The 25,251-nt window shown below is 41.8% G+C and overlaps 1 protein-coding gene across 4 annotated transcripts in view; it reads left to right on the top strand.

Annotated features, from left to right (window-relative positions):
- The window catches only part of pik3c2a (phosphatidylinositol-4-phosphate 3-kinase, catalytic subunit type 2 alpha), a 144,532-nt gene that overhangs the window by 53,694 nt on the left and 65,587 nt on the right, over window positions 1–25,251 (top strand). For all 4 annotated transcript variants that reach the window (XR_015080987.1, XM_086007855.1, XM_086007857.1 and 1 more), the window contains exons 5-9: window positions 14,779–14,899; window positions 15,998–16,109; window positions 17,795–17,874; window positions 17,957–18,020; window positions 19,259–19,405. Coding sequence is in view for 3 of the 4 variants with exons in the window: in XM_086007855.1 (XP_085863981.1) it covers window positions 14,779–14,899; window positions 15,998–16,109; window positions 17,795–17,874; window positions 17,957–18,020; window positions 19,259–19,405 (524 nt within the window). In the remaining variant the exon portion in view is untranslated. The remainder of the gene's footprint in view (window positions 1–14,778; window positions 14,900–15,997; window positions 16,110–17,794; window positions 17,875–17,956; window positions 18,021–19,258; window positions 19,406–25,251) is intronic.

Below are 25,251 nucleotides of genomic sequence, written 5' to 3' on the forward strand. Positions count from 1 at the left end.
GTGTTTTTTTTTCAACTTGCGTGTAACTTTCAAAGTACACCGGCTTCAATGGTATAATTTCTACAGAACTAAGAGTCTGAGGCCGCGATTTCACCGACCGGGGTTAGTAGCGCGGTCCCAGCCCGCTGCCTGCTCCATCCCACTCTATTGAAGTGATTTTAATGATGAATGGGCTTGTTAAGCCTGCCCAGTGAGGTTCCCAGCCAATTAAAAGGAAGCAGGTCTGATTTCATTTGATGATGCGTCATCAGACGGTTTCCTTAAAGGGGCCATGTCCAAATTTACTTTGACAGTTGTGCTGTCGGTGTTCTACAGCATTGAGGTGCTGCAAACACTGACGAGCACTGCACAAAGGTGCACGGCTGCACCCAGGCTCTCCCATGACTGTCACAGCACACAGAGGTTCTCTTCCCTTCTAATGGGCGGAAGAGACCTCCCCAGGAGACCAACGCAGCCTGGTTGTGCATTGCACAGGAGGACACAAGCATGGATGTAGTCAGAAGGACTAGGCTGCAGTGGCACAAACCTTTTAATAATCTCAGTAGATCATGAAATGTTACTGCAAAACCACACTCAACCTTATCCTGCTGAGCCACTCATCACATCCCCATCACTCTGCCTTCCCTATCCTTCTCCTGCACATCCTTACTCACACACCAACTTACCTTGCACCTCCACCCATCCCTCTCTATATTATCACTTCCCCATCTCACTAGCCACCCCTCCCACTCATCCTCATCCTAGTCCAATCATACCAACTAACAACACACAAGGGTAGGCACTTGGGTGTTTTAGCCAATGTCCATGTAGAGTTTCTGTTAATGCGTTGTCAAACATTGAAATCTTTATTTTCAACGCTTTTTTTGTGTTTTTGGACAGATTTGTGTGGCTTAGTGAGTTGCAGTGAATGGTGATACATAAGGGTACCCGCCCCCCCCCCCCCCCCCCCCGCCCCGCAATGGTGATGTGTAAAAGGAATGGCTTGGGCATTGTAGGGATGCTTTATGGTGTTGGTGTGGGGTGGGGCCAACCTGGCACATCATGTTGCACACCTAGCTACCACATCAAGTGAAGTAAATGTGGCAGGAATGATGTACGAAGAGGGATTGGGTTGATTGGGCTTGTATTCGCTAGAGTTTAGAAGAATGAGAGGGGATCTCATTGAAACTTCTAAAATTCTAACACAACTAGGCAGGCTTGATGCAGGAAGGATGTTCCCGATGGTGGGGCAGTCCAGAACCAGGGGTCACAGTCTAAGGATAAGGGGTAAGTCATTTAGGACTGAGATGAGGAATTTCTTCACCCAGAGAGTGGTGAACCTGTGGAATTCTCTACCACAGAAGGCAGTTGAGGCCAATTAATTAAATATATTCAAGAAGGAGTTAGATAGATTTCTTAAGGCTAAAGAGATCAAGGGATATCGGGAGAAAGCGGGGACAGGGTACTGAATTTGGATGATCAGCCATGATCTCATTAAATGGCGGAACAGGCTCGAGGGGCCGAATGGCTTACTCCTGCTCCTATCTTCTATGTTTCTATGGCCACGGTGAAGCCATCCCTGGCGTCCTGGGCTGCAATGTGGTCGGGTGCTGATGCCCTGTGTCCTGTGCAGCATCAGTTGATTGCGGAGAAGGTTGGTGTTGGTGCTGCTGGTGTTGGGGCTGATCGTGGTGGGATTCTGAGAGCCAAGGTGTGAGAGTTTCAAGGGCACCGTTGCTGAAGGAATAGCTGGCAGGTGAGGTTGAGATGACAGAATGATCTGTCAATGGTGAAAGAGGTTCGATGAGGTGTGACTGGATAGAGTTTACTCCGAACACTTGCAGCCTGCGTAAAACTCAATCTGTCTTCCAAATGCAGTAAGCAACAGCTATGAAATGGGAGCTTTTATAGACTATTTGCAGCTGCAAGTTCGTAAATCATCCCATGCTGACACAACACCTGACCTCCTTACTTGACGTGATCCCTGAGCAGCGGGGAAGCCGTTGGCGAACTCTCAACCTAAAGGTGAGCTTAAAATAATTTAAGTGCCTGTTAACAAGCTCTTAATAATCTAAGTTGCCTCCCTAGCCAATTGGTGTCGGGTCTGTTCAGCGCTGACGGACCCAATACCTGGGAGACTAGCGTGGAGGTGGCTTGACAGTGGGTTCCCTACCCTGAATCATTTCAAATTTCACAGCTGACCCGTCTCCCATCCTGTCCTCTCCGCGCCGGTAAAATTCTGGCCTGAATGTTAAAGGAATGTATGGAATGAGAATTTGATCTTTGAATTAAACCAGAAATGACGGGGCCCTCAAATGGAAATGCATCATTTGGAAGGAGTTTGAGGCACAGAAAAACCTGAGAATTTTTAAGGCATCTGTTTTGACAGCTCAACATCTTTTAGCATAAATGTGTGTGAGCTAGAATTCAAATACATTTAAAAAAAATAAAGAACGTGCATCTTTTAGACAGTCATTCAAGCTATATAAAATATCAGTATTTGGCTTCCCAATGACTTGGCTAGTTAAGACAGTGAACAGCTGAGCTATTCAGACCAGGAAGGTCCCAGGTATGATCCTTAGTCTCTGCTAAGTTGGCTGATTTCCACTGGGTTGCTACAGTTGGCCTTAGGAACCTTTTAGTTAGGGAGAGGAAATCAACTGGGGTTCTCATCCTGATCATTCCACCATTAGAGTGGCAATAGAACCTGGCACCTCTTGGTCTGTCCAGTGGTATTCTGGCCTCCATCCTCCATGCAAACATTAGCTCATCCAGAACTCTGCTATGCTATCCAAATCCTATAGCACGATGAGTGCCCCAATGCATCAAATATAAAATTCTCGTCCTCTTGTTTAAATTTGTATATGACTTTGCACCTCCCTATCTCTGTAATCTCCTCCAGGCCTGCAACATCAGTTTCTCCAATCCTCCCATACATTCCTGCCCCACCATTGGCCTTCAACTGTCTAGGCCTCGTGCTCCAATATTCCTTCTGCCTCTCCACCTTCTTGTAAGACCTTCCTTAAACCAACCTATACCCCTGCATTGGCTCCGTATTCATATTTCTTTTGCTAGCCCCTCTGTAGCACATTACATAGGATTACATACATAGGATATACAGCAAAGAAACAGGATATTCAGCCCAACCAGTCCATGCCAGCGTTTATGCTCCACTCAAGCCTCCTCCCGTCTTTCCTTACTCAAATCTATCAGTGTAACCCTCTATTCCCATCTCCCTCATATGCTTGTCTAGCCTCCCCTTAAATGCATCTATACTATTCGCTTCAACCACTCCCTGTGGTAGCGAGTTCCACATTCGCGCCACTCTTTGGGTAAAGAAGTTTCTTCTGAATTCCCTGATGGATTTCTTGGTGACTATCTTATATTGATGGCCTCTAGTTATGCGCTTCCCCACAATGGAAACATTCTCTCTGTATCCACACCTTTCATAATTTTAAAGACCTCTATTAGGTCACCCCTCAGCCTTTTTTCAAGAGAAAAGAGACCTAGCCTGTTCATCTTTTCCTGACATGTATAACCTCGCATTTCTGGTTGTAAATCTTCTCTGCACCCTCTCCAGTGCCTCTATATCCTTTTTATAATATAGCGACCAGAACTGCACGCAATACTCCAAGTGTGGTCTAACCAAGGTTCGATACAGGTTTAGCATAACTTCCCTACTTTTCAAATCTATCCCTCTAGAAATAAACCCTAGTGCTTGGTTTGCTTTTTTTTATGGCCTTGCTAACCTGTGGTCCAACGTTTAGTGATTTGTGTATTTGTACTCCTGAGATCCCTTTGTTCCTCTACCCCACCTAGACTCGCATCCTCCAAGTGATGTGACCTCCCTATTCTTCCTACCAAAATGTAATACCTCACATTTATGTGTTGAACTTCATTTGCCAATTATTTGCCCATTCTGCAAGTTTATTAATCTCCTGTAATTTGTTGCAGTCCTCCTTCAGTATTGACTATTCTTCCCCCCCCCCACCCCCCCCCCCCCACCCCTAATTTGGTAGCATCCGCAAATTTAGAAATTGTGTTTTTGATTCTAAAGTCTAAATCGTTAATGTAAATTGTGAACAGCAGTGGTCCCAGCACTGATCCTTGTGGAACACCACTACCCACCTTCTGCCACTGTGAATAGCTACCCTTTACTCCCACTCTCTGCTTTCTGTCTTGAAGCCAGCTAGCAATCCATTCTGCTACTTATCCCCTGACTCCACATTCTCTGACCTTATTCATTAGTCTATTATGGGGCACCTTATCGAAGGCCTTTTTAAAATCTAGATAAATTAAACCTACAGCATTACCATTGTCCACTCTCTCTGTTACCTCTTCAAAAAATTCAATAAGGTTGGTCAAGCAAGATTTTCCCTTTTGAAATCCATGCTGACTATTCATTATTATACTTTTCATTTCTAGATATTCTTCTATTCGCTCCTTTTGTAGGGATTCCATTATTTTTTCCTACCACCGATGTTAAGCTGACTGGTCTATAATTCCCTGGACATGTTCTATCACCCTATAGGTATTACGTTAGCTATCCGCCAGTCCTCTGGCACTGCACTTTTTTCTAAATAATTATTAAATGTGTAGTAATGCCTCTGCTATCTCTTCCCTAGATTCTTTTAAAATGCGTGGATGCAATCCATCCAGACCAGGGGTTTTATCCTGAGTTTGATTAGTTTATTTAATATATCCCCTTTTTAAAAATTTTAAATGCACTTATCTCATGACTAATCTCATCAGGCAATGTCATGTCCACCTGTTATATCTCCCTGATGAATACCGAAGTGAAATAATGATATTTCTGCCTTCTCCCTATCGTTACCTGTGGTATTGTCCTGTCTATCCCTTAATTGCCCTATTCCCATCCTACCACATTGGGATGTTTTTATTTGTTACACAGACGCACGCACGCACACAATTAGTACCTGAATCTGAAGACGTGTGTTGCCTGTAAATGAACTCCTAGTGGGTTATTCTGCATGCATTCTACAGAAATAATTAGTTTCACAAAAATAGGTTACAATTGAATTTGAAAATTCCCTAATCATGTGTACCTGTTTTAATTTCTCTGGTATATTGCAAGGAAATTTCATACTTTGTATCACTTTACTTCATAATACAAACCTACTTGAAAGTGTAGTTGTTTTCAATCTATGACTATTCCTATGTGAGTGTGAAGTGGAAATGCAAGTGTTCTGATGAAACAAGACTGACTTTAAAAAAAAACACAACCCCACAAAGGCTAAGTTGTGTTCTTTTTTTTCAAGCTGAAATCAGTTAGATAATTGCTCCTTGTTCTGCCTTGCAGCTGACTGGCTAAAGTGTGGTATCACTGTGGGTTGGAGTGGCTTGCTCTTTCCCAACCCTTCACCTTTTTCCTTTCACCACCCTGCCACCCCACTGTAGGAAGCATCTGTCCTCTGCTGTGAGCCTCCCTCTGATCTAGAAGTGGTTTCCTCTTTGTGGTTAAGGCTATACACATGCACGCACGCATACCCCTACACCTTTTAGCTTGGGCCAGTTACATCTGTGCCATGATCTTTTCTGTGACTGCAATGATGTGAATGTTTCAAACAGCAATCTTTTAATGTGGACATTGGCTTTCTCCCAACTCTTGTCTTGTTTGCAGCACAAAAACCAATTTCCATGAGCAGACCTGAAACATGCACGCTTATATATATTGTCTTGAGATAGTGCAGCCTTCGATTAACCATTTTTAATGTAATTTCAGCCACTAAAAATTTCTTGTCCAACATGTACTCCTTTCAAAAGGTGGAAAATGCCACACTTGTCATCCCAATGCTTATAGGCTAAAACTAATTATTTATAAATAGAAGCACTATGACACAAAGTTACTGAAAATCAGTTTAAAATATAAAATCAGTCCATAATGGGTTAAAATATCCTTTTCAGAACACACTCCTTGCATGTCGTGATACAGTTTTTCACAGACCTTCACAATGGAAAGTTATATATGGAGGAAGTGCATTTCCAATCCACAAGGTTATGATCCTTGGCAGAAGGGTCAAATAATAGCTGTAATTTTATACCATGGCTTTGAAGTCCATAGGCAGCCTAAACCGTGCAATCCTCAACTTGCAAGGAAAGAGATTTAGTCAGGTTATTACTGTCTTGCAAGCCGGCGGTGGGGTGGGGACGTCGGGGGGGTTGTCTCTCCCTAACATCTGTCTGAGGCTGATCCAAACTGTTCGCCACCTTGGTGTCATATTTGACCCTGAAATGAGCTTCCGACTACATATCCGTGGCATAACTAAGACCGCCTATTTCCACCTCCGTAACATTACCCATCTCCGCCCTTGCCTCAGCTCATCCGCTGCTGAAACCCTCTTGACTTCCAACGCCCTCCTGGCTGGCCTCCCACATTCTACCCTACATAAACTTGCGGTCATCCATAACTTGGCTGCCAGTGTCCTAACTCATGCCAAGTCCCATTCAACCATCACCCCTGTGCTCGCTGACCTACATTGGCTCCCGGTTAAGCAACGCCTCGATTTCAAAATTCTCATCCTTGTTTTCAAAACCTCCATGGCCTCGCCCCTTTAACCTCCTCGAGCCCCACAAGCCCCTCCCCCTGAGATATCTGTGCTTCTCTAATTCTGCCCTCTTGAGCATCCCTGATTATAATCGCTCAACCATTGGTGGCCGTGCCTTCTGTTGCCTAGGCCCTAAGCTCTGGAATTCCCTGCCTAAACCTCTCCGCCTCGCTACCTCTCTTTCCTCCTTTTTAAGATGCTCCTTAAAACCTACCTCTTTGACCAAGCTTTTGGTCACCTGCCCTAATTTATCCATATGTGGCTCAGTGTCAAATTCTTTTGTCTCGTAATAATCCTGTGAAGCGCCTTGAGACGTTTTACTACGTTAAAGGTGCTATATAAATACAAGCTGTTTTGTTTAATTGTAGAAGGGGAATTCCAAATCTTTATGGTTAAGAAAATTACTTGGATGGGATGGGGAAGTGAGAATGGAATTCATATTTCAATATTGGGTACTCCTCATATTTCTTCTTCCCACACCTTACCAGTTGCACTCCTTCACTTCAGATCTCCACAAGTAGGAGCTACACTGCTGAAGTCATTCATAACCCATGGACCAGCAGCTCCACTGGGATACCCACAGACCAACTCCTGTTCCTGCTCACGATGCGGTCTCCTCTACATTGGGGAGACCAAACACAGATTGGGTGACCGCTTTGCGGAACACCTCCGTTCAGTCCGTAAGGGTGACCCCGAGCTTCCGGTCGCCTGTCGTTTTAATTCACCGCTCCATTCCCACTCTGACCTCGCCGTCCTTGGCCTCTTGTATTGTTCCACGGAAGCTCAACGTAAACTCGAGGAACAGCACCTCACCTTCCGATTAGGCACTTTGCAGCCTTCCGGACTCGATATCGAGTTCAACAATTTCAGATCATAACCTCGGCCCCTATTACTTTTTTACTTATTATTTTTTCCACCCCTTTGTTTTGGGTCTTCCTTTCTCCCCCCCCCCCCCTTTCCTTTTGTTTCTCTCGCCCACCTGGCAGCTGTCTCTTACCTGCCAATACACTTCACACCTAATCTCAGCTGCCTTTTGTCTCCACCGGCCTATTACCATCTCGTCTGGTTTCAAATACCTTTTATTGTCTCTTTTTTACTTTTTGTTTGATCGCAGCCCTATTTTATTTTCTTTCCAGTTTTGAAAAAGGGTTTCGACCCGAAACGTCAACTCAAATTTCTCCATGGATGTTGCCTGACCTGAGTTTTTCCAGCATTTTCTGTTGTTATTTCAGATTTCCAGCATCTGCAGTATTTTGCTATCGTCCTGTTCCTAGATGCTGGTTTGGAGGCACAGCAATAATATGTAATATTGTACTTGCATACTTGACTTGGTTTAATTTGACCGCTTTCCCCACCTCCTCAATAGTGCTTGGTCTTTAATGTTTATTCCCCACTTGTGTTTGTCCACAGTGTGGTCTATTTTCAGGTAGTTCATCAAAGCAGTGCTGGTTTTCATAAATGAATGCAAAACTTGTCAGCTTATGGTGGTGCTTTATTTATGGACATTATTTTTAAAAGGTCAGAATTTAAAATCTCATTTTCAGTGATGTAGCTTATATATACAGCTCCTGAGGGGCTATGTTTCCACTGTTTCATTTGTTTTCACAATACGTATCACAGTAGAGCTGTTACAGATTTATTTTAATTAGTGCTGAATATCCATAATGAGGTGCACTGAAAATAATTTCATAGAATAAAGTTCATTGTGTGAGTATATGTAATTTTCACCACTCTCAACCTAATCTTCAATGACAAGTAGGTCACATATTTTCTTTTAATCACTTGGTGTCTTCCATAACTTGCTTCAAAGTGCACTGAACAATGAACCATTGTGCTTAGGAGTTTTTGCTTCTGTAAGAGATTCCAAAATGGGATGTTTTGATACTCAAAACTTTGTAACCCTTTCCATTCATACAGTATTGATGTTAAAGGTTGATAATTTTGCAGTCGGCTGCTTCACTGTATAACTGTGTAATAGGTGCAGTGTGGCGGTCCCAACGGTTGTCTTTTACATTGAGATATATACATAATTCCCTTTAACTTAACTTATTTATGTATGTATATGTATGTATAACTTACCTAACTGTATGTACCTAATTTACTTAATTGTATAACTTACCAGTTAGGGCTGTTGCCTCTTTAACTTACCTGTTGGGCCGTTGCCCCTTTAAGAGGCGACCTAACGCGCTGACGTCACGTATCACGTGACGCATGCGCGTCGGCCGCCGACCTAACGCGCTGACGTCATACGATGCATGCGCACTGGCTGCCGGCCCGATTCAGGCTTCCAAGACGGCCGCCGACATAGCCCGGCCTATCGAGACTTCGGCTGCATCAGCCGGCAAGCGGGAGCGAAGGGATTCTCCGCTCCCGCGGCAAGTACTGGCACAGCCCTGCCTAGTAACCTCAGCCTTAAAGGCCAGCCTCCGTAATGGGGAGATGCACTGACAACGGCGCAGGTCACGTGACCGCCTAAGTGCACGTGAACGTGCTGACGTTATGACGCGGTCACGTGACGTCGGGAATATAGAGCCGAGTGTGAGGAGGTCATGAGGCTCCCCACGGGACTGGGAACGCAGTCCTTGTGGAGTCCCCGCTGGGACAAGGTCTACAACATGGTGCTCCTGCAGTCAGCCATCTTACCTGCTATCTTACTTACCGTAAGACCTACAACATGGAGTTCCTGCAGTCAGCCACCTTACCTGTTACCTTACCTGCTGTAATTATCCTGTGATCTACAATATGGTGCTCTTGCAGTCAGCCATCTTATCTGCTACCTTACCTGCTGTATTATCCTGTTCTGGTAAATAAACAACTTATTTATAGTTCGTTGAAGCTAAACTCTTTTATATAGTGGCGATTTACACGAACCACTGCAGCAGTATGTTTCTTTTGCATGCGAATCTCATTTTGGGAAACCTACTAGAATTAACTAAGAATTCCTTCTGGATCTGGGTTCATGAGATTGTTACAACTGATCTTCAGTAAGATGCTTAATTTTTTTTTAAAGCAAATCTGTTGTTTTTATGGATTTGAGACGCAAATTATTACTGTCTTGGGCATCATGGACTAATTTATCTGAGTGATCTAGTTGAAGTACTGAAGATAATTTACGGCCGCTTGATGTCTTTATTTCAAAATTAATTAATTAATTTGGAGGGCTATAAATAAAAAAAAATAGATGTAGAATTCAGCAAAAGTACCTGGCATGCAATTTACTTGTGTTCATATAATGACAGTAAGTTGGCAGAGTGTCATGTCACTGTGTTTGGATTCAAGCATATACAGCCTGCCAATTTAAACCATGCGAATACCTCACTTATTATGTCACTAGCCAACTGTAGGAAAGGGAGACTAAAGTTTGGACAAAAATGTGCAGGCCTCAAAATGATGTAATTCACCGCACCCAAAATAGGATAGATTTTTAAGAGCTACCCTGTAGATTTTTCAGAAGCAGTTATGGCGTGCATATGTAGAGCTGGCCATAGTCTCCATGTGAATAGAAAGAAAGAACTTGCATTAATATTACACTGTTCAAGACTTCAGGATGTCGGTAAGCGCTTTATAGCCAATTAAATACTTTTTCAAGTGTAGTCATTTTGAAGAAGGCAGCCTGTATTGCTGCAACAACATTACACGTGATTGGCAAAACACAATGGCCCAAAATTTACGGGAGGATGCCTCCAACCTGCAAAAAAAATCTACGAATTTACCTGGTGGTCCGGGAGGTTCGTAGATTCGCGCTCCTGGGCTTCGGGTACCCGCGGGTAGAGGCCCACATATCCCAGCGGCGCACGCGGTTCGCAAGCGCACCTGGGACCACATAGGCCGGCCCAACCAATGAAAGAAGGGGGAATCCCCATGCATAATTTATGTACGGAACTCTCAAGTATGAATGGGGGCCACTTTTTAAAAAAAAAAAAAAAAAAAAAAATATATATAATATATATATACCAACACATGAAATTAAAATTAATCAAAATGCCATTTAATTAAATTTTTTAAACAAATTTAATTTTGAGAATTTTGTTTTAACGGGGCTAAAAAGAAACTTACCTTATTGGACAGTGTTTTCAATGTCTACGCCTGCTTTTACCAGGCGTAAGAATTTCAAGTGCATTCGCTGGGTAGAAGTTGGGCAAATATTGCAACTCTCTGACCGCGGAGGCCCTTTTCCTGGGGTTGCGGATGATCTGTCAAGAGAATTCTTGACCGATCGCAAGTTCCGGGTTTTCGCGCATGCACTTTGTATGCCTAAACACGGAACTTGCGCGGCCCTTACGCAAATTATGGCCCAATGTATTAATCCTTTTGACTGTAACCATGGTGGGCTATCCCTTCTCGCCCTCTGCAGCTTTCAACACAGTTGACAACTTCATTCTCGATTGTCTCTTCCTTGGTCCACTTCTGTGGCTCAGCCCTCACTTGGTTAGGAACAGGAGGAGGCCATTCAGCCCCTCGAGCCTGTTCTGCCATTCAATGTGCTCATGGCTGATCTGTGACCTAACTCCATATACCCACTTTTGGCCCATATCCCTTAATAGCTTTGGTTAACAAAAAGCTATCAATCTCAGATTTAAAATTAACAATTGATCTAACATCAATTGCTGTTTGCGGAAGAGAGTTCCAAACTTCTACCAGCCTTTGTGTGTAGAAGTGTTTCCTAATTTCACTCCTGAAATGTCTGGCTCTAATTTTTAGACTATGCTCCCTAGTCCTATAATCCCCAACCAGCGGAAATAGTTTATCTCTCTCTACCCTATCTGTTCCCCTTAATATCTTAACCTTCGATTAGATCACCCTTAACCTTCTAAATTCTAGAGAATACAACCCTAATTTGTGTAATCTCTCCTCGTAACTTAACCCTTGAAGCCCGGGTATCATTCTGGTAAACCTAAGCTGCACTTCCTCCAAGGCCAAAATATCATTCCTAAGGTGTGGTGCCCAGAACTGCTTGCAGTACTCCAGGTATGGCCTAACCTGCCATTTTGTATAGCTGCAGCATAACTTCTACCCCCTTGTACTCTAGTCCTCTAGATATAAAGGCTAGCATTCCATTAGCCTTTTTGATTATTTTGTGTACCTGTTCATGACATTTTAATGATCTATGTACAGGAAACTCTTTGGTATCCGGCACCGACAGGACCTGGATGGTGCCGGTTAATGATAAAAATTCTGGATAACGGAGAGGTATATCTACCGAGGCTATTTTTAACAAACAAAAATTTAAAAAAATCAAGAAATGTGCAGTATAATTGGGTACTCACCTACAGAATGTTGTTAAATGGATGGTGGAAGATGCTTGATTAAGTACAGTAATGCCAGTTGAGGGTAATCCATAACTCTTTAATTACTTAACAGTAAAACAAAACTTAAACGACTGGTATACTGTAGTTTTTGGAGTGAAAATTGTGCCGGCTAAACGAGAGTTTCCTGTACCTGGACCCCAATTCTCTTTGGACATCCACTGTTTTTAGCTTTTCACCATTTTCCACAGTTTTGCCCATTCACTTAATCTATCAACATCCCTTTGTAATTTTATGCTTTCATCTACACTGCCGACAATGCTGCCTATCTTTGTGTCATCATCAAATTTGGATACATGACTTTTTCTATGTCGTCATCTAAGTCATTAATAAATATTGTGAATAGTTGAGGCCCCAACACCGATCCCTATGGGACACCACTGGTCACATCCTGCTGATTTTGAGTACTTACCCATTATCCCTACTCTCTGTCTCCTGTCGCACAGCCAGTTTCCTAACCAGGTCAATAATTTGCTCTCAATTCCATGAGCTTCTGCCTTGGTTAACAGACTCTTATGTGGGACTTTATCAAATGCCTTCTGGAAGTCCATATAAATAACATCCATAGACATTCCCCTGTCCAATACTTTAGTCAACTCCTCAAAAAGTTGTCAGGTTTGTCAGGCATAACCTACCTTTCACAAATCCATGCTGGCTCTCTGATCAACTGAAAAATTGAGGTGTTCAGTCACCCTATCCTTAATTATAGACTCTAGCAATTTCCCGACACCAGATTTAAGGCTAACTGGTCTATAATTCCCTGGTTTCCCCCTCTCGCCATTCTTAAATAGCGGAGTGACATGTGCAATTTTCCAATCTAAAGGAACGGTTCCTGAATCTAGAGAACTTTGCAGATGCCCCAATGTGCTCATCTACTTCCTTTTTAAAACCCTGGGATGGAAACCATCTGGTCCTGGGGATTTGTCACTCTTTAGTGCCATTATTTTCTTCATTAGTGTTATTTTACTTAAGTTAATTTTATTGAGTCCCTGTCCCCAATCCAATATTAGTTTCTTGGGATTCTCAGCATGCTATCCTCGTCTTCTACTGTAAATACTGACACAAAGTAATTATTCAACATGTCTGCCATTTCCTTATCATTGACAATATCGCCGCTTTCAGTTTTTAAGGGGCCAACATTGCTCCGGACTACCCTCTTTTTCCTAATGTAATTGTAAAATTTCTTCGTATTGATTTTGATATCCATTGCAAGTTTCTTTTCATACTCCCTTTTTGTAGTGCTTACTATCTGTTTTGTGACCCATTGCTGTTCTTTATCTTTCCCATTTGCCAGGATCTGTGCTATTTTTTGCCTCTTTGTATGCTTTTTCTTTTAGTTTTATGTTGTCCCTTACCTCTAGTCATCCATGGCTGCTTTTTTTTTGGCAAGTAGAGCTCTTGACTCTCTGGTATAAACTGGTTCTGTATCACATTAAATTATTTTTGAACATCTCCCACTGATCTTCTGTTGTTTTACCCATTCACAGATTTGCCCAGTTTACTGTGGGCAGTCTCTGCCTCATCCCATTGAAGTCGGCCTTACCTAAATCTAGAATCTCAGCAGCTGTTTTACATTTCTCCCTTTCAAATGCTACGTTGAGCTCTATCATGTTATGATCGCTATTGAATAAATGTTCGCACACAGTTAGGCTGTATGTCTCATTACTAAATCTATTATGGTTTGCCTCTAGGACATATTGTTGTAGATTGCCTCTTCCTTGGTCCACTTCTGTGATTCAACCCTCACCTGGTTCTACTCTTGCCTATCACAGTGCAACCAGCACAGTTACTGCACAAGCTTTTCCTCCTCCCCCATCACTGGTCTCCAGCATTGGTCTCTTTCTCTTAATTTACAAGCCATCTCTTGGTGATATTATTCACCGGTATTGGGTTAGCTTCCATAATGTACAAATTCATTTCCCCTCCTGTTCTACCTCTCCTCTTCCACCCTGGACACCATGAGTATGACCGTGTTATCTGACTGATTATTTGACATCAAGTTGTGCATGATCCTCCTTCAGCTGAACACTGGCAAGACTGAAAGCATCCTTTTTGGCTTCCACCAAAAACTCTGCTCCAAGCCATTGATCCTAGTCCCTTCCCTGGATGCTTACTGTGATCATTAGACATTGGACGCCTTTGCATTCTTGTATAAATGAGAACAGTATCAAGTCCACTTCAATGTCAAGAACCTTCAGCTGGCTTGGCCCCACACTCTGGAGCACCTTTCTAAATGGCCTCTGCCTTGCTCCCTCACTTCCCTTCAGAAGTTTCCTTGAAGCCCATTTCCCTGTTCATGCATTCAGTCACCTTCTCTAACTCTTCTCCCAAAATTGCTTAGTGTTTGGTTTCACCTCTAAGTGCTTTTCGGACACTTTTTATTATGTTAAAGATGTGAAATAAGTGCAGGCTCATCTTGTTTTAAACTCGTTTGATGGAATTTGCAGCATTTGACCCCCTCCATCACATTGCAGTTGAATATAGTTTTGTGCGCTCTGGCAAGGGTGCACGTGCAATTTTTCCTCCAAGATCTACTCAACTTTAAGTGACATTGGTCTTTATTTTTGTAGGTTCTTTAACAAAGTTCTTAACCACAGAATGTTTCAGTAGCTATAAATTTTTGGGCGAAGTTGCACGACTTGATGGAGGCTACACTAGTTGAAATAGATGTTACTGGTTATTCCCATCACCATTAAAATTAAAAGGGAGAAGCAACTTATAATTTTTTTTTCTCTCAAAATGTTGAGACTCAGTTTAAAATCACCATGGAGATTGTACTGCAAGCCAGGAACTAAATTCTGAACTGATTTTGAGCTATTTATTCTGTCTAGTATAAAATTACTAATGCGAATTAAGGTGCAAGTGATTCTTGTACTTCCTCCTTATTGTTTTACACTAATCTTTTAACCTCTTGCTGTTTTTTACAGTGAGCTCCCACGTAGAGCTTATTATAATGCAGGCACTGTGCTGGGCTCATGATGACCTAAATAAGGTCGACATCGGCAGCTACATACTGAAAGTCTGTGGACAGGAGGAAGTCTTGCAGAAGTAAGAAGCTCAAACACTCATTCATACTTCTCCATATTACCATAATTGTGTTACTTTTCATTAGAAATTGAGTATTTACATCAAAATGAAAATATTTTTGTCAGTAAAACACGCTTGTCTGAGTTGCTTTATTTAATCATTTGACTTGGTTAAATTTCTTGGTGTCTGAGTGGTTTTTTGAATGGGTGCAACATTGAGCTGTCATTTTCCAGTATTTGACGTGGGTGTGTTAATTAATTTCAGCAGCTGACCTCCGCTTTTGGCCTCTTTGACTTTAACTAAGAGCTATGAATGTGGTAGGGGACTGGGTGGTAGGTGCTGGAATGGAGTGCTGAAATATGTTGCACGAGCCTCGGAAATGATGCAGCTATTCTTGATTAGGGGCCAGGTTCCGCATGTGAAGATGCAAGTAATTAACTTGTATGTTTTTCTTCAATGAAACTGTAGGCTTGAGAATTATGCACAAGTGCTGGAGAATAAGGGCACAGGATTGCCTTATTCTAGAACAAAATTTTCTTCCATCTATCTGTAGTAGATTAAAATGTTATGCTTAAAATATTGTAGGAAAATTAAGCTAAGTCCCCAAATGAGATAATGATGTGTTTATCTCTATTAAAACTACCGAGATACTTTAAGTTAACATTGGAAAACTTGTGCTCTGCTTAAAAGAATAGCCTAGAATTTGTAGTTGTTCATATAACTACTTATGGCCCTGTCTTTTTGGAAAATTCTGTGATGAAATCCAAGGCTACAATACTGTTTGCAATGGTTTTAAAGGCAATGGACTGCATCGGAGTTCAAAATGGAAAACTGTGTGGAACAAATTAAACTCCAGTATTTAATTTATTATTAATATAGTGAAAAGCTAAGCTGCTCTGGCCCGAAACAACATTCTTTAGATCTCAATTTAACTGCTAAATACTGAGGTCAACTTGCAGACAAAGTGTGGGTACAGCCTGCATTTTAATGTTATGATTGCATGTGCAGCTGTTCTGAAGTAATTATCTTAAGGATGTATCTATTCGCATCTCCAGTATGTTTAAAAAAAAACTGATATATAATTTTAAATGTCTTGACATTTCTTCATGTATCTTTCAGTAAACACTGCTTAGGAAGCCACGAATATATTCAGAATTGCCGTAAATGTGACACTGAGATCAAGCTACAGCTATTAAGCCACAGTACAATATGCAGACTTCTGGCCCGTACGGTGAGCACAATTTATCAGTCCACATTTTTCATTGGACAGTGCATTATGATTTGGAAGTAATGCAGACTCTGAACTCCAACTAGCTTAAACTTTTTTTAGTGTTGCCTCCTGTCCTGACACACACATGCTTGAATATAATGAATTGTCAGTCTCGATCCAGTTTTTTAATGGTCAGTGGATTTCAGCACCAAAAAGCCAATGTACTTGGCCTGTAACAGTGGCTGATTGGGAAATGGAAATGTCACTGATAAGGCACTGAGTCTGTTCTGAATTTGGAACTGAGGAATCTTCTTGGGGGAGAATAGTGCGAGCTTCACTATGCATAAGGCTACGCTACATCTGACCACCTAGTTCCTGATGTTGACCGTGGGTCTTCAAAGTGCAAAAATGTTCTATTGTCCTGTGTTGGTGCATTTCACTTGAGCACAAATTTCACCAAAAAGTGAGGGAAAACTTTGCAAAACTCAAAAGCTTTTCTCTACAGTTGCAAAAAGATAAATCTTTCAAGGTTTTTTTTAAAAAAGCCTATACTTTAGATTAAGTGTTTTAAATTAAGCCTAAACACTCTCCTCCTGCATTGTTTTTTCTTTTTGTACAAATGTCTTTGATTTGATCCAAACATTCTGGGTTTCTAGGCTTTTGTTTAATCTCTACTTGCAGTCAGAGCACCAATAAACTTATGAATTACACAGCAGCAAGAGGCTTTCAAGTCTCAGACTTGCAATTTATTTTTTATTCATTCGTGGGATGTGGACATCACCGGCAAGGCCAGCATTTGTTGCCCATCCCTAATTGCCCTTGAACCGCTACAGCCTGTGTGTGAAGGTACTCCCAGAGTGAGTGTACTTCTTTGTAGTGGTTTGGTACAACTGAGTGGCTTGCCAGGCCATTTCATTGCTGTGGCTTTGGAGTCGCACATGGGCCAGACTGGGTAAGGGCGGCAAATTTCCTTCCCTGAAGTACATTAGTGAACCAGATGGGTTTTTACGACAATTCTGTATTTTTCATGGTCGCCATTACTGATATTAGCTTTTTTTATTCCAGATGTATTTAATTAACTGTATTTAAATTCCTCAGCTGCTATAGTGGGATTTGAAATCATTTCTCCGGATCATTAGTCCGGCTCTCTGGATTACTAGTCCAGTAACATAACCGCTATGCTACCGTACCCGATAGTATTGCTAGTTTGAGTGAAAAGTCCTAACTTGCAGTGCATAGCACTATATTTTCAACTTCATGGTTTGATGTAACATTTGCCACTTGTGGTACATGACTCAGTCACCCCTTTGAATGCTGTTGGACGTTTTGTTCACTTTCCTTAAATTTGCCACATTTTGTTTTTTTGGGGGGCGAGGGGCTGGATCACGCAAATTGATCTTGTTGAAGTCCACTTTTTAACCTTATTTGGCCATTTGATCTATTTAAAAATAGTGTCCAAATTGGCAAATAGATCCCAGTGAGGGTACATGTTTTACTGCCTTGGCTATTCAACTAGTCGACAACAGAGTATTGGAATTTAGCATAAATACCCAGTTATAAACCTAAATGCAAAATTAATTGTAAACTTAATAGAGAGAATATTATGTAAATATTGTTTTTTCATTCTTGAGGATAGGATGAAGCCAACAATTAGCAGTCTTACTGGAAATTAACAATGTATTTACATAAATTTATACCATGAACAGGCAGATGATGATGAGACACCTACAGATCTCCAGAAGTATGTCTGCCAGGTGGAAAAGCCCTTCAAAGAAATTATTACAAGGTAAAATATCCATTCACTTACCTAAATATCATTCGCCATTTTCCTGAATGTCCATTTAAAAATGTATATATTTTTTGCCTAGGCAATGTCTTGCTGAGCTTCTGGAAGTTTATCATAACCGGGAAAAGGCATGCCTTCAGAAAGAAGTAAGTATTAATTTGGTATGCAGAAGGGCTATCTTTTGGCATTTAAAAATATTAGTATACAAGAGATGAACAATGGTGCAGATAGATGACCAAATAAAGTTCAGGATATCAGATCTACATATGTCTTAAGCTAGTTGAATAACAAGGAAATGGAGTGATGTGTCCACCTAATTTTGAGTGTGCACTTTAATGTGGTTATGTAGAAGGCATCCATGGTTTGGAGGTCTGGGAGTGTTTCTATCAATATTTATGGAAGGGAAGGAGTTTGGAATAAAGGCTATTTTCTAATCCAGTTACCTAATGGGAGTAGTCATGGGTTTGCTACCTTCATTATGAAGGGGTAAAAAAAGCAGCCTTGAGGCCTGCTATCACTGACGGCCATTCCAGAACATGTGAAGATTTTCTTGCGTCAAGGATGCTCTGATCTTGACGACAATTTGTAATGCTCCAGATAGGGAGTCCGTATCTGAAGAAATTCTCAAATTAGCTCGAGTATGTAATTCGCTTGGATTGGGCTATTTTCCAAATTATCTGGATCTAGACAGATGATCAAGGCAATGATATCCAGCACTACAATGCTGAGAACTGCAGAGCCATGCACAGAAGGTGGTTTGTTGGCTGAACAGTGTATGATGATGATGTGGAGGTTTCCCAGTAGGCGTCTGATCATAGGTGACTTCCCAGTAGTGGACTTGAACCTAGTAATGAAGGATTCATTATGGTTATACTCAGTGCTTGTCTAAACGATGTGAGAGATTGTCAACTTCGCACTCGGGTCGGGTACTGGGGATTCCAAGATGAAGGAAAACAGGCAAGAATTTATTTCCAGTCACTGCTATTAACAACGTGCTCTGTTCGTATCGGCCATAGTGATGCAAAAGTGTGAGTGTCTATTCGAAGCGAAGGATTTTTTCTTGGATATCATTAAAATTTCTTGTCTTATATTTAAAAGAAAAGCTGACTGTCAGGAGTGCATCAGCCGACTTTAGCTGCATGGTTTATTTCGTATTAACACTTGTGCACGAGGGACATTTCAATGCAGCTGATTTTGTGTGCCATTCGTCTATAGAAAGTAGACCAGCACCTTGGTTATACCTTCACATTGTATTGAAATTAAAATGTGAACATGGCATTCCTAACATTTTCTTGAATTAAACTTTTATCTTTTGCATTTGTGCAGTGTAATATTAGCTTAATCCAAGCATGTACATGTTCCTGTCCTGTTTAATTTTAACCAGGGGAAACAGTACAAAATGGTGGAACATCTTATCCAATCTGTAAAGGACATTTGCAATGCATTGGATGGTGCAGAGACCAAGGCTGTCAGTGATGCTGTAAAGAAACTAAAACGTGCTGTTAATCTACCAAAAAGTAAAACCATTGAGGTAAGCTCATTGCTTTCTGCATGCATTTCTGATTTAATCTACAAATAACACTTCTCCCACAATAAGTTTGCTTTAGTAGCAGATTGGGTATTTTCCCACTGGTTGAAATGTTTATAGTAATGTTTCCTGCAAGTGTTTCATTATTGAATTGGCCAGATTTGTTATCTTTTTTCTTTCCGAGGAATAAAGTTGTGTGGCTATTTCTGTAGGGATTCTAGAGTTCAGCTGAGTGCAGTGTTTGAACAGTGTAGCTTGCATATGGCATTGGGTGGCATTAAAAGGGAAATTAGAGAAGCGTGCAAAAAGGGCACAGCAGTCATCATGGGTGACTTTAATCTACATATAGATTGGGCTAACCAAATTAGTAACAATAATGTGGAGGAGGAATTCCCGGAGTGTTTACGGGATGGTTTCCTGGACCAATATGTCGAGGAACCAACCAGAGATCAGGCCATCTTAGACTGGGTATTATGTAACGAGAGAGGATTAATTAGCAATCTTGTTGTACGAGGCCCCTTGGGTCGGAGCGATCATAATATGATCGAATTCTTCATTAAGATGGAGAATGAAGTATTTGACTCAGAGACTAGGGTCCTGAATTTAAATAAAGGAAACTACGATGGTTTGAGGCGCGAATTGGGTAGGATTGACTGGGGAACGTCACTCAAAGGGTTAACGGTGGATAGGCAATGGCAAACATTCAAAGACCGCATGGATGAACTACAGAATTTGTTTATCCCAGTTTGGCATAAAAATAAAACCAAAAAGGTGACTCAACCGTGGCTAACGAGGGAAATTAGGGATAGCATCAGATCCAAGGAGAGGACATATAAATTGGCCAGAAAAAGCAATAATCCAGAGGATTGGGAGCAGTTTAGGATTCAACAAAGGAGGACAAAGGGATTAATTAAGAAAGGGAAAATAGAATATGAGTAAGTTTTCAGGGAACATAAAAATTGACTGTAAAAGCTTTTATAGATATGTGAAGAGAAAAAGATTGGTGAAGTCAAGCGTAAGACCCTTGCAGTCAGAATCAGGGGAATTTATAATGGGGAACAAAGAAATGGCAGACCCATTAAATACATATTTTTGGTTCTGTCTTCACCAAAGGAGGACACACATAACCTCCCAGAAATGTCAGGGAACATAGGGTCTGATGAAAGGGAGGAACTGAAAGAAATCATTATTTGTAGGGAAATGGTGTTAGAGAAATTGATGGGATTGAAGGCCGATAAATCCCCAGGGCCTGATAATCTACATCCTAGGGTACTTAAGGAAGTGGCCCTAGAAATAGTAGATGCATTGCTGATCATCTTCCAACATTCGATGTAATCTGGAACAGCACCCATGGATTGCAGGGTAGCTAATGTTACCCCACTATTCAAAAAAGGTGGTAGAGAGAAAAACGGGGACTTACAGACTGGTAAGCCTGACATCAGTAGTGGGGAAAATGCTAGAGTCCATTATAAAAGATGTAATAGCAGAGCACTTGGAAAACAGTAACTGGATCGGACAAAGTCAACATGGATTTACAAAAGGTAAATCGTGCTTGACTAATCTACTGGAATTTTTTGAGGATGTAACTAGTGAAATAGATAAGGGAGAACCAGTGGATGTGGTGTATTTGGACTTTCAGAAGGCTTTCGATAAGGTCCCGCATAAGAGATTAGCGTGTAAAGTTAAGGCACATGGGATTGGGGGCAAGGTGTTGGCAGATAGAAAGCAAAGAGTTGGAATAAACGGGTCTTTTTCAGAGTGGCAGGCAGGGATCAATCCTTGGACCCCAGCTATTCACAATATATATTAATGATCCAGACAAGGGAACTAGATGTAACATCTCCAAATTTGCAGACGACACAAAGCTGGGTGGGCGTGTGTGCTGTGAGGAGGATGCCGTGAAACTACAGGATGATTTGGACAGGTTGGGTGATTGGGCAGAAGCATGGCAGATGCAATATAATGTGGATAAATGTGAGGTTATCCACTTTGGTGGCAAAAACAGGAAGGCAGATTATTATCTGAATGGCAATAGATTGGGAGAAGGGGAAGTGCAACGAGACCTGGGTGTCCTTGTGCACCAGTCGCTGAAGGTAAGCATGCAGGTGCAGCAGGCGGTTAAGAAGGCAAATGGTATGTTGGCCTTCATAGCAAGAGGGTTTGAGTACAGGAACAAGGATGTCTTGCTGCAGTTGTACAGGGCCTTGGTGAGACCACATCTTGAGTATTGTGTGCAGTTTTGGTCGCCTTATCTGAGGAAGGATATTCTTGCCATGGAAGGAGTTCAGAGAAGATTCACCAGGCTGATACCTGGGATGGCAGGAATGACGTATGAGGAGGGATTGGGTCGATTGGGCTTGTACTCGCTGGAGTTTAGAAGAATGAGAGGGGATCTCATTGAAACTTATAAAATTCTGGCAGGACTGGACAGACTAGATGCAGGGAGGATGTTCCCGATGGTCGGGGAATCCAGAACCAGGGGTCACAGTCTAAGGATAAGGGGTAGGCCTTTTAGGAGAGAAATGAGGAGGAATTTCTTTACCGAGAGTAGTGAACCTGTGGAATTCTCTACCACAGAAGGCAGTAGAGGCAATTCATTAAATATATTCAAGAAGGAGTTGTATATATTTCTCAAGGCTAAAGGGATCAAGGGGTATGGGGAGAAAGCAGGGACCGGGTACTGAACTTGGATGATCAGCCATGATCGCATTGAATGGCGGAGCAGGCTCGAGGGGCCGAATGGCCTACTCCTCCTATATTCTATCTTTCTATATGTACACATCTGCCTACTGAAAGAGGGCGGGCAGGTAATGGTTCCAAGGACAAAGCAATTCAGGTGGTAGAGCACAACTGCAGTTTTTTTTCTGTTAGCATAATGCTTTGTCTAATCAGGTAAGGTGGCAAATGTTTTTCTATAGTCAGGTGATCATAGTCTGCTTTTTTTTAAAGCACCAATATCATTGATTTTAGCCTTTAATCTTGGGCACACAGTGTTGATTCACAATGGCCTCCCATTATCACTCCTTTAATCACTGAAGTTTTACTCCGTACTTCAACTGAACCTACTTTTCTTCAGGGACGGGACTGCTGTGTGACTCCGGGTGGAGTGTTACATTTTTAACCTTTAGCCTTTTCTGTCCAAAAGAATTATTGGTAGGTAATCCCCATCCTGGTACAATGGTTGTTGATTAGTCATAGCAATCAACCTCTATCATTTGAAGTGAAGCAGTTCCTCTGCAGTATCAGTCTTGTGCAATCAGCAACTGAGACCTTAAAGTTGAAGTGCCACGGCACACAGAATAGTGGTAAGAATTGCGTTGATGGGCTGGCATCACCTGATCACAGTAGCATCACTTGATGTCTGAAGATTGCAGCATTGTTGAGGCAGATGGGATTGCCTTACTGTTTGGACTGTATTGTGAGCACAGTTGAGTTTTTTTTCTCGCAACTTCCCATCGTTCCATCGATATAATTATTAAAAGCATTTCACAGAACAGTAAAGTGCTTTCAGTTCATGTAAAATGTAAATCATGTGGCAAAACAATCCATCCCTATTGAACATGATGGAGGACATCTATTAATCTTCCACTCTAATTTATTACCAGTCAAAGGGAATCCCCCTCTGCTGCTAATTTGAGAAGGGAAAGATTTATGTTAAAAGGAAACCAATCTTGGTTCATTCTATAAATACCAAGCACCCTTGAAATCGATTTCTAATCTAATTAGTAACAGAAGGTTGTGAATCCTCTCTTTCCCTTAATGTAGTTAATAACATATTATTCCCTAAAGCTGACCTCTTTAATTTTAGCTTAGCTATCTAAAGGGATGTTCTAAAGTTTTAGAAACAATAACCAAGGAAAAAATTAACAGGCACTTTGAGAGGTTTAAGCTAATTAAGGAGAGCCAACACGGATTTGTGAAAGGCAGATTGTGTTTGACTAATCTAATTGAAATTTTTGATGAAGTAATAGAGGATTGACTAAGGGAATGCAATGGATGTTGTCTACATGGATTTTTGGAAGGCGTTTGACAAAGTACCACATAGAAGGCTGGTTAACAAAATTGAGGCTCGGAATAGGTGGGTCGGTGGCAGCTTGGATAAGGAATTGGCTTAAGGACAAAAAACAGCGAGTTGTGGTAAATAGCTGTTTTTCCAGACTGGAGGATGGTAGACAGTGGTGTTCCCCAAGGGTCAGTGTTGGAGCCACTGCTTTTTCTGATATATATAAATGATTTGGATATTGGAATACAGTGTAGAATTTCTAAATTTGCCAATGACGCCAAACTTGGGGGTGTGGCAAACAGTGAAGATGCTACCAATCGACTGCAACAGGAAATGGATAGGCTAGCAGAATGGGCAGACAAGTGGCAGATGGAATTTAATATGGAGAAGTGTGAGGTGATGCATTTTGGCAGAAGGAACAGGGAGAGGCAATATACAGTTAATGGCACAGTTTTAAAGAGTGTGCAGGGACAGAGGGACCTGGGAGTTAATGTGCATAGGTCCCTGAAGGTGACCAGACATATTGAGAGAGTGGTTAACGAAGTATATGGGATCTTAGGATTCATAAATAGAGGTATTGAGTACAAAAGTAGAGAAGTTATGCTGAACCTTTATAAAGCGCTGGTTAGGCCACAACTGGAGTATTGCATCCAGTTCTGGTCACCACACTTTAGGAAGGATGTGAAGGCCCTGGAGAGGGTGCAGAGGAGATTTACCTGAATAGTTCTGGGGATGGGAGATCTTAGCTAAAAGGACAGGTTGGAGAAGCTGCATTTGTTTTCATTAGAGCAAAGGAGGTTGAGGGGTGATTTGATAGAGGTGTACAAGATTATGATCGGTTTGGATAGGCTAGACCGAGAAAGGCTGTTCCCACTAGTTGATGGTACAAGGACTAGGGGGACACAGATTTAAGGTTTTGGGCAAGAGATACGGGGGGGGGATGTGAGGAAAAACTTTTTTATGCAGCGAGTGGTGAGGACCTGGAAAAAACTGTTGACTGAAGTGGTGGAAGCGGAGACAATCCATGTTTTCAAGGGGAGACTGGATAGGCACTTGAGGGAAATAAACTTGCAGGGCTACGGAGATAGAGCGGGGGAGTGGGACTGACTGGATTGCTCTGCAGTGAGCTGGTGTGGACTTGATGGGCCGAATGGCCTCCTTCTGGGTCACTATGACTATGACTCTGTTCCTACATCAAAAGATCAGTAGGTTGAGGGACATCTCGGAATTTTAAAGCATGATAGCATTTTGCAGCCCAACAAATTGTTCTCCGTAAGTCTGAATTCAAATACCGGATGACATGAGTTTAAAAATCAAGAAGTTATGAATGAGAAATGAAGTCAGCTAGAACAACTACCAAAAAGTAAGAGTTGGAGAATAAATTACCAGAGGTGACCATTGAAACAAATGGTATAAATGGGTTCAAAAACAGTTGTATATGTTTCTGTAAGAAATATTGAGGGATATAGTGTGGGTTTCTATGGACTGTTTGCAATTTCAGCGTCCTATGTGGCCTCGAGCTGTGTTTCTAACCCCCATATCCTCAGCAGCACAAAGACTGCCTACTTTCACCTCATAACATCACCCGCCCTCTGCTTATCTGCAGCTGAAACCTTTATTCATTCCTTCGTCACTTTCAGACCATTACAGTGCTTTCTTAGCGAGCCTCCATCCTCCATAAACTTCAGCTCATCCAAAGCTCTGCTGCCCATATGCTACCTTGCACCAAATCTTGCATGCTCATGACCTCTGTCCTTGCAGACATATTGAGGCTCCCAGTCCCACAATATCTCGAATTTTGAAATTAATCCTTGTGTTTTTAATTCCGCCAAGGCCTCCCTATCCC

The sequence above is a fragment of the Somniosus microcephalus genome, chromosome 15 (assembly GCF_052327205.1).
Source record: "Somniosus microcephalus isolate GS21.2 chromosome 15, FLI_Smic_1.0, whole genome shotgun sequence".
NCBI lineage: Eukaryota > Metazoa > Chordata > Chondrichthyes > Squaliformes > Somniosidae > Somniosus > Somniosus microcephalus.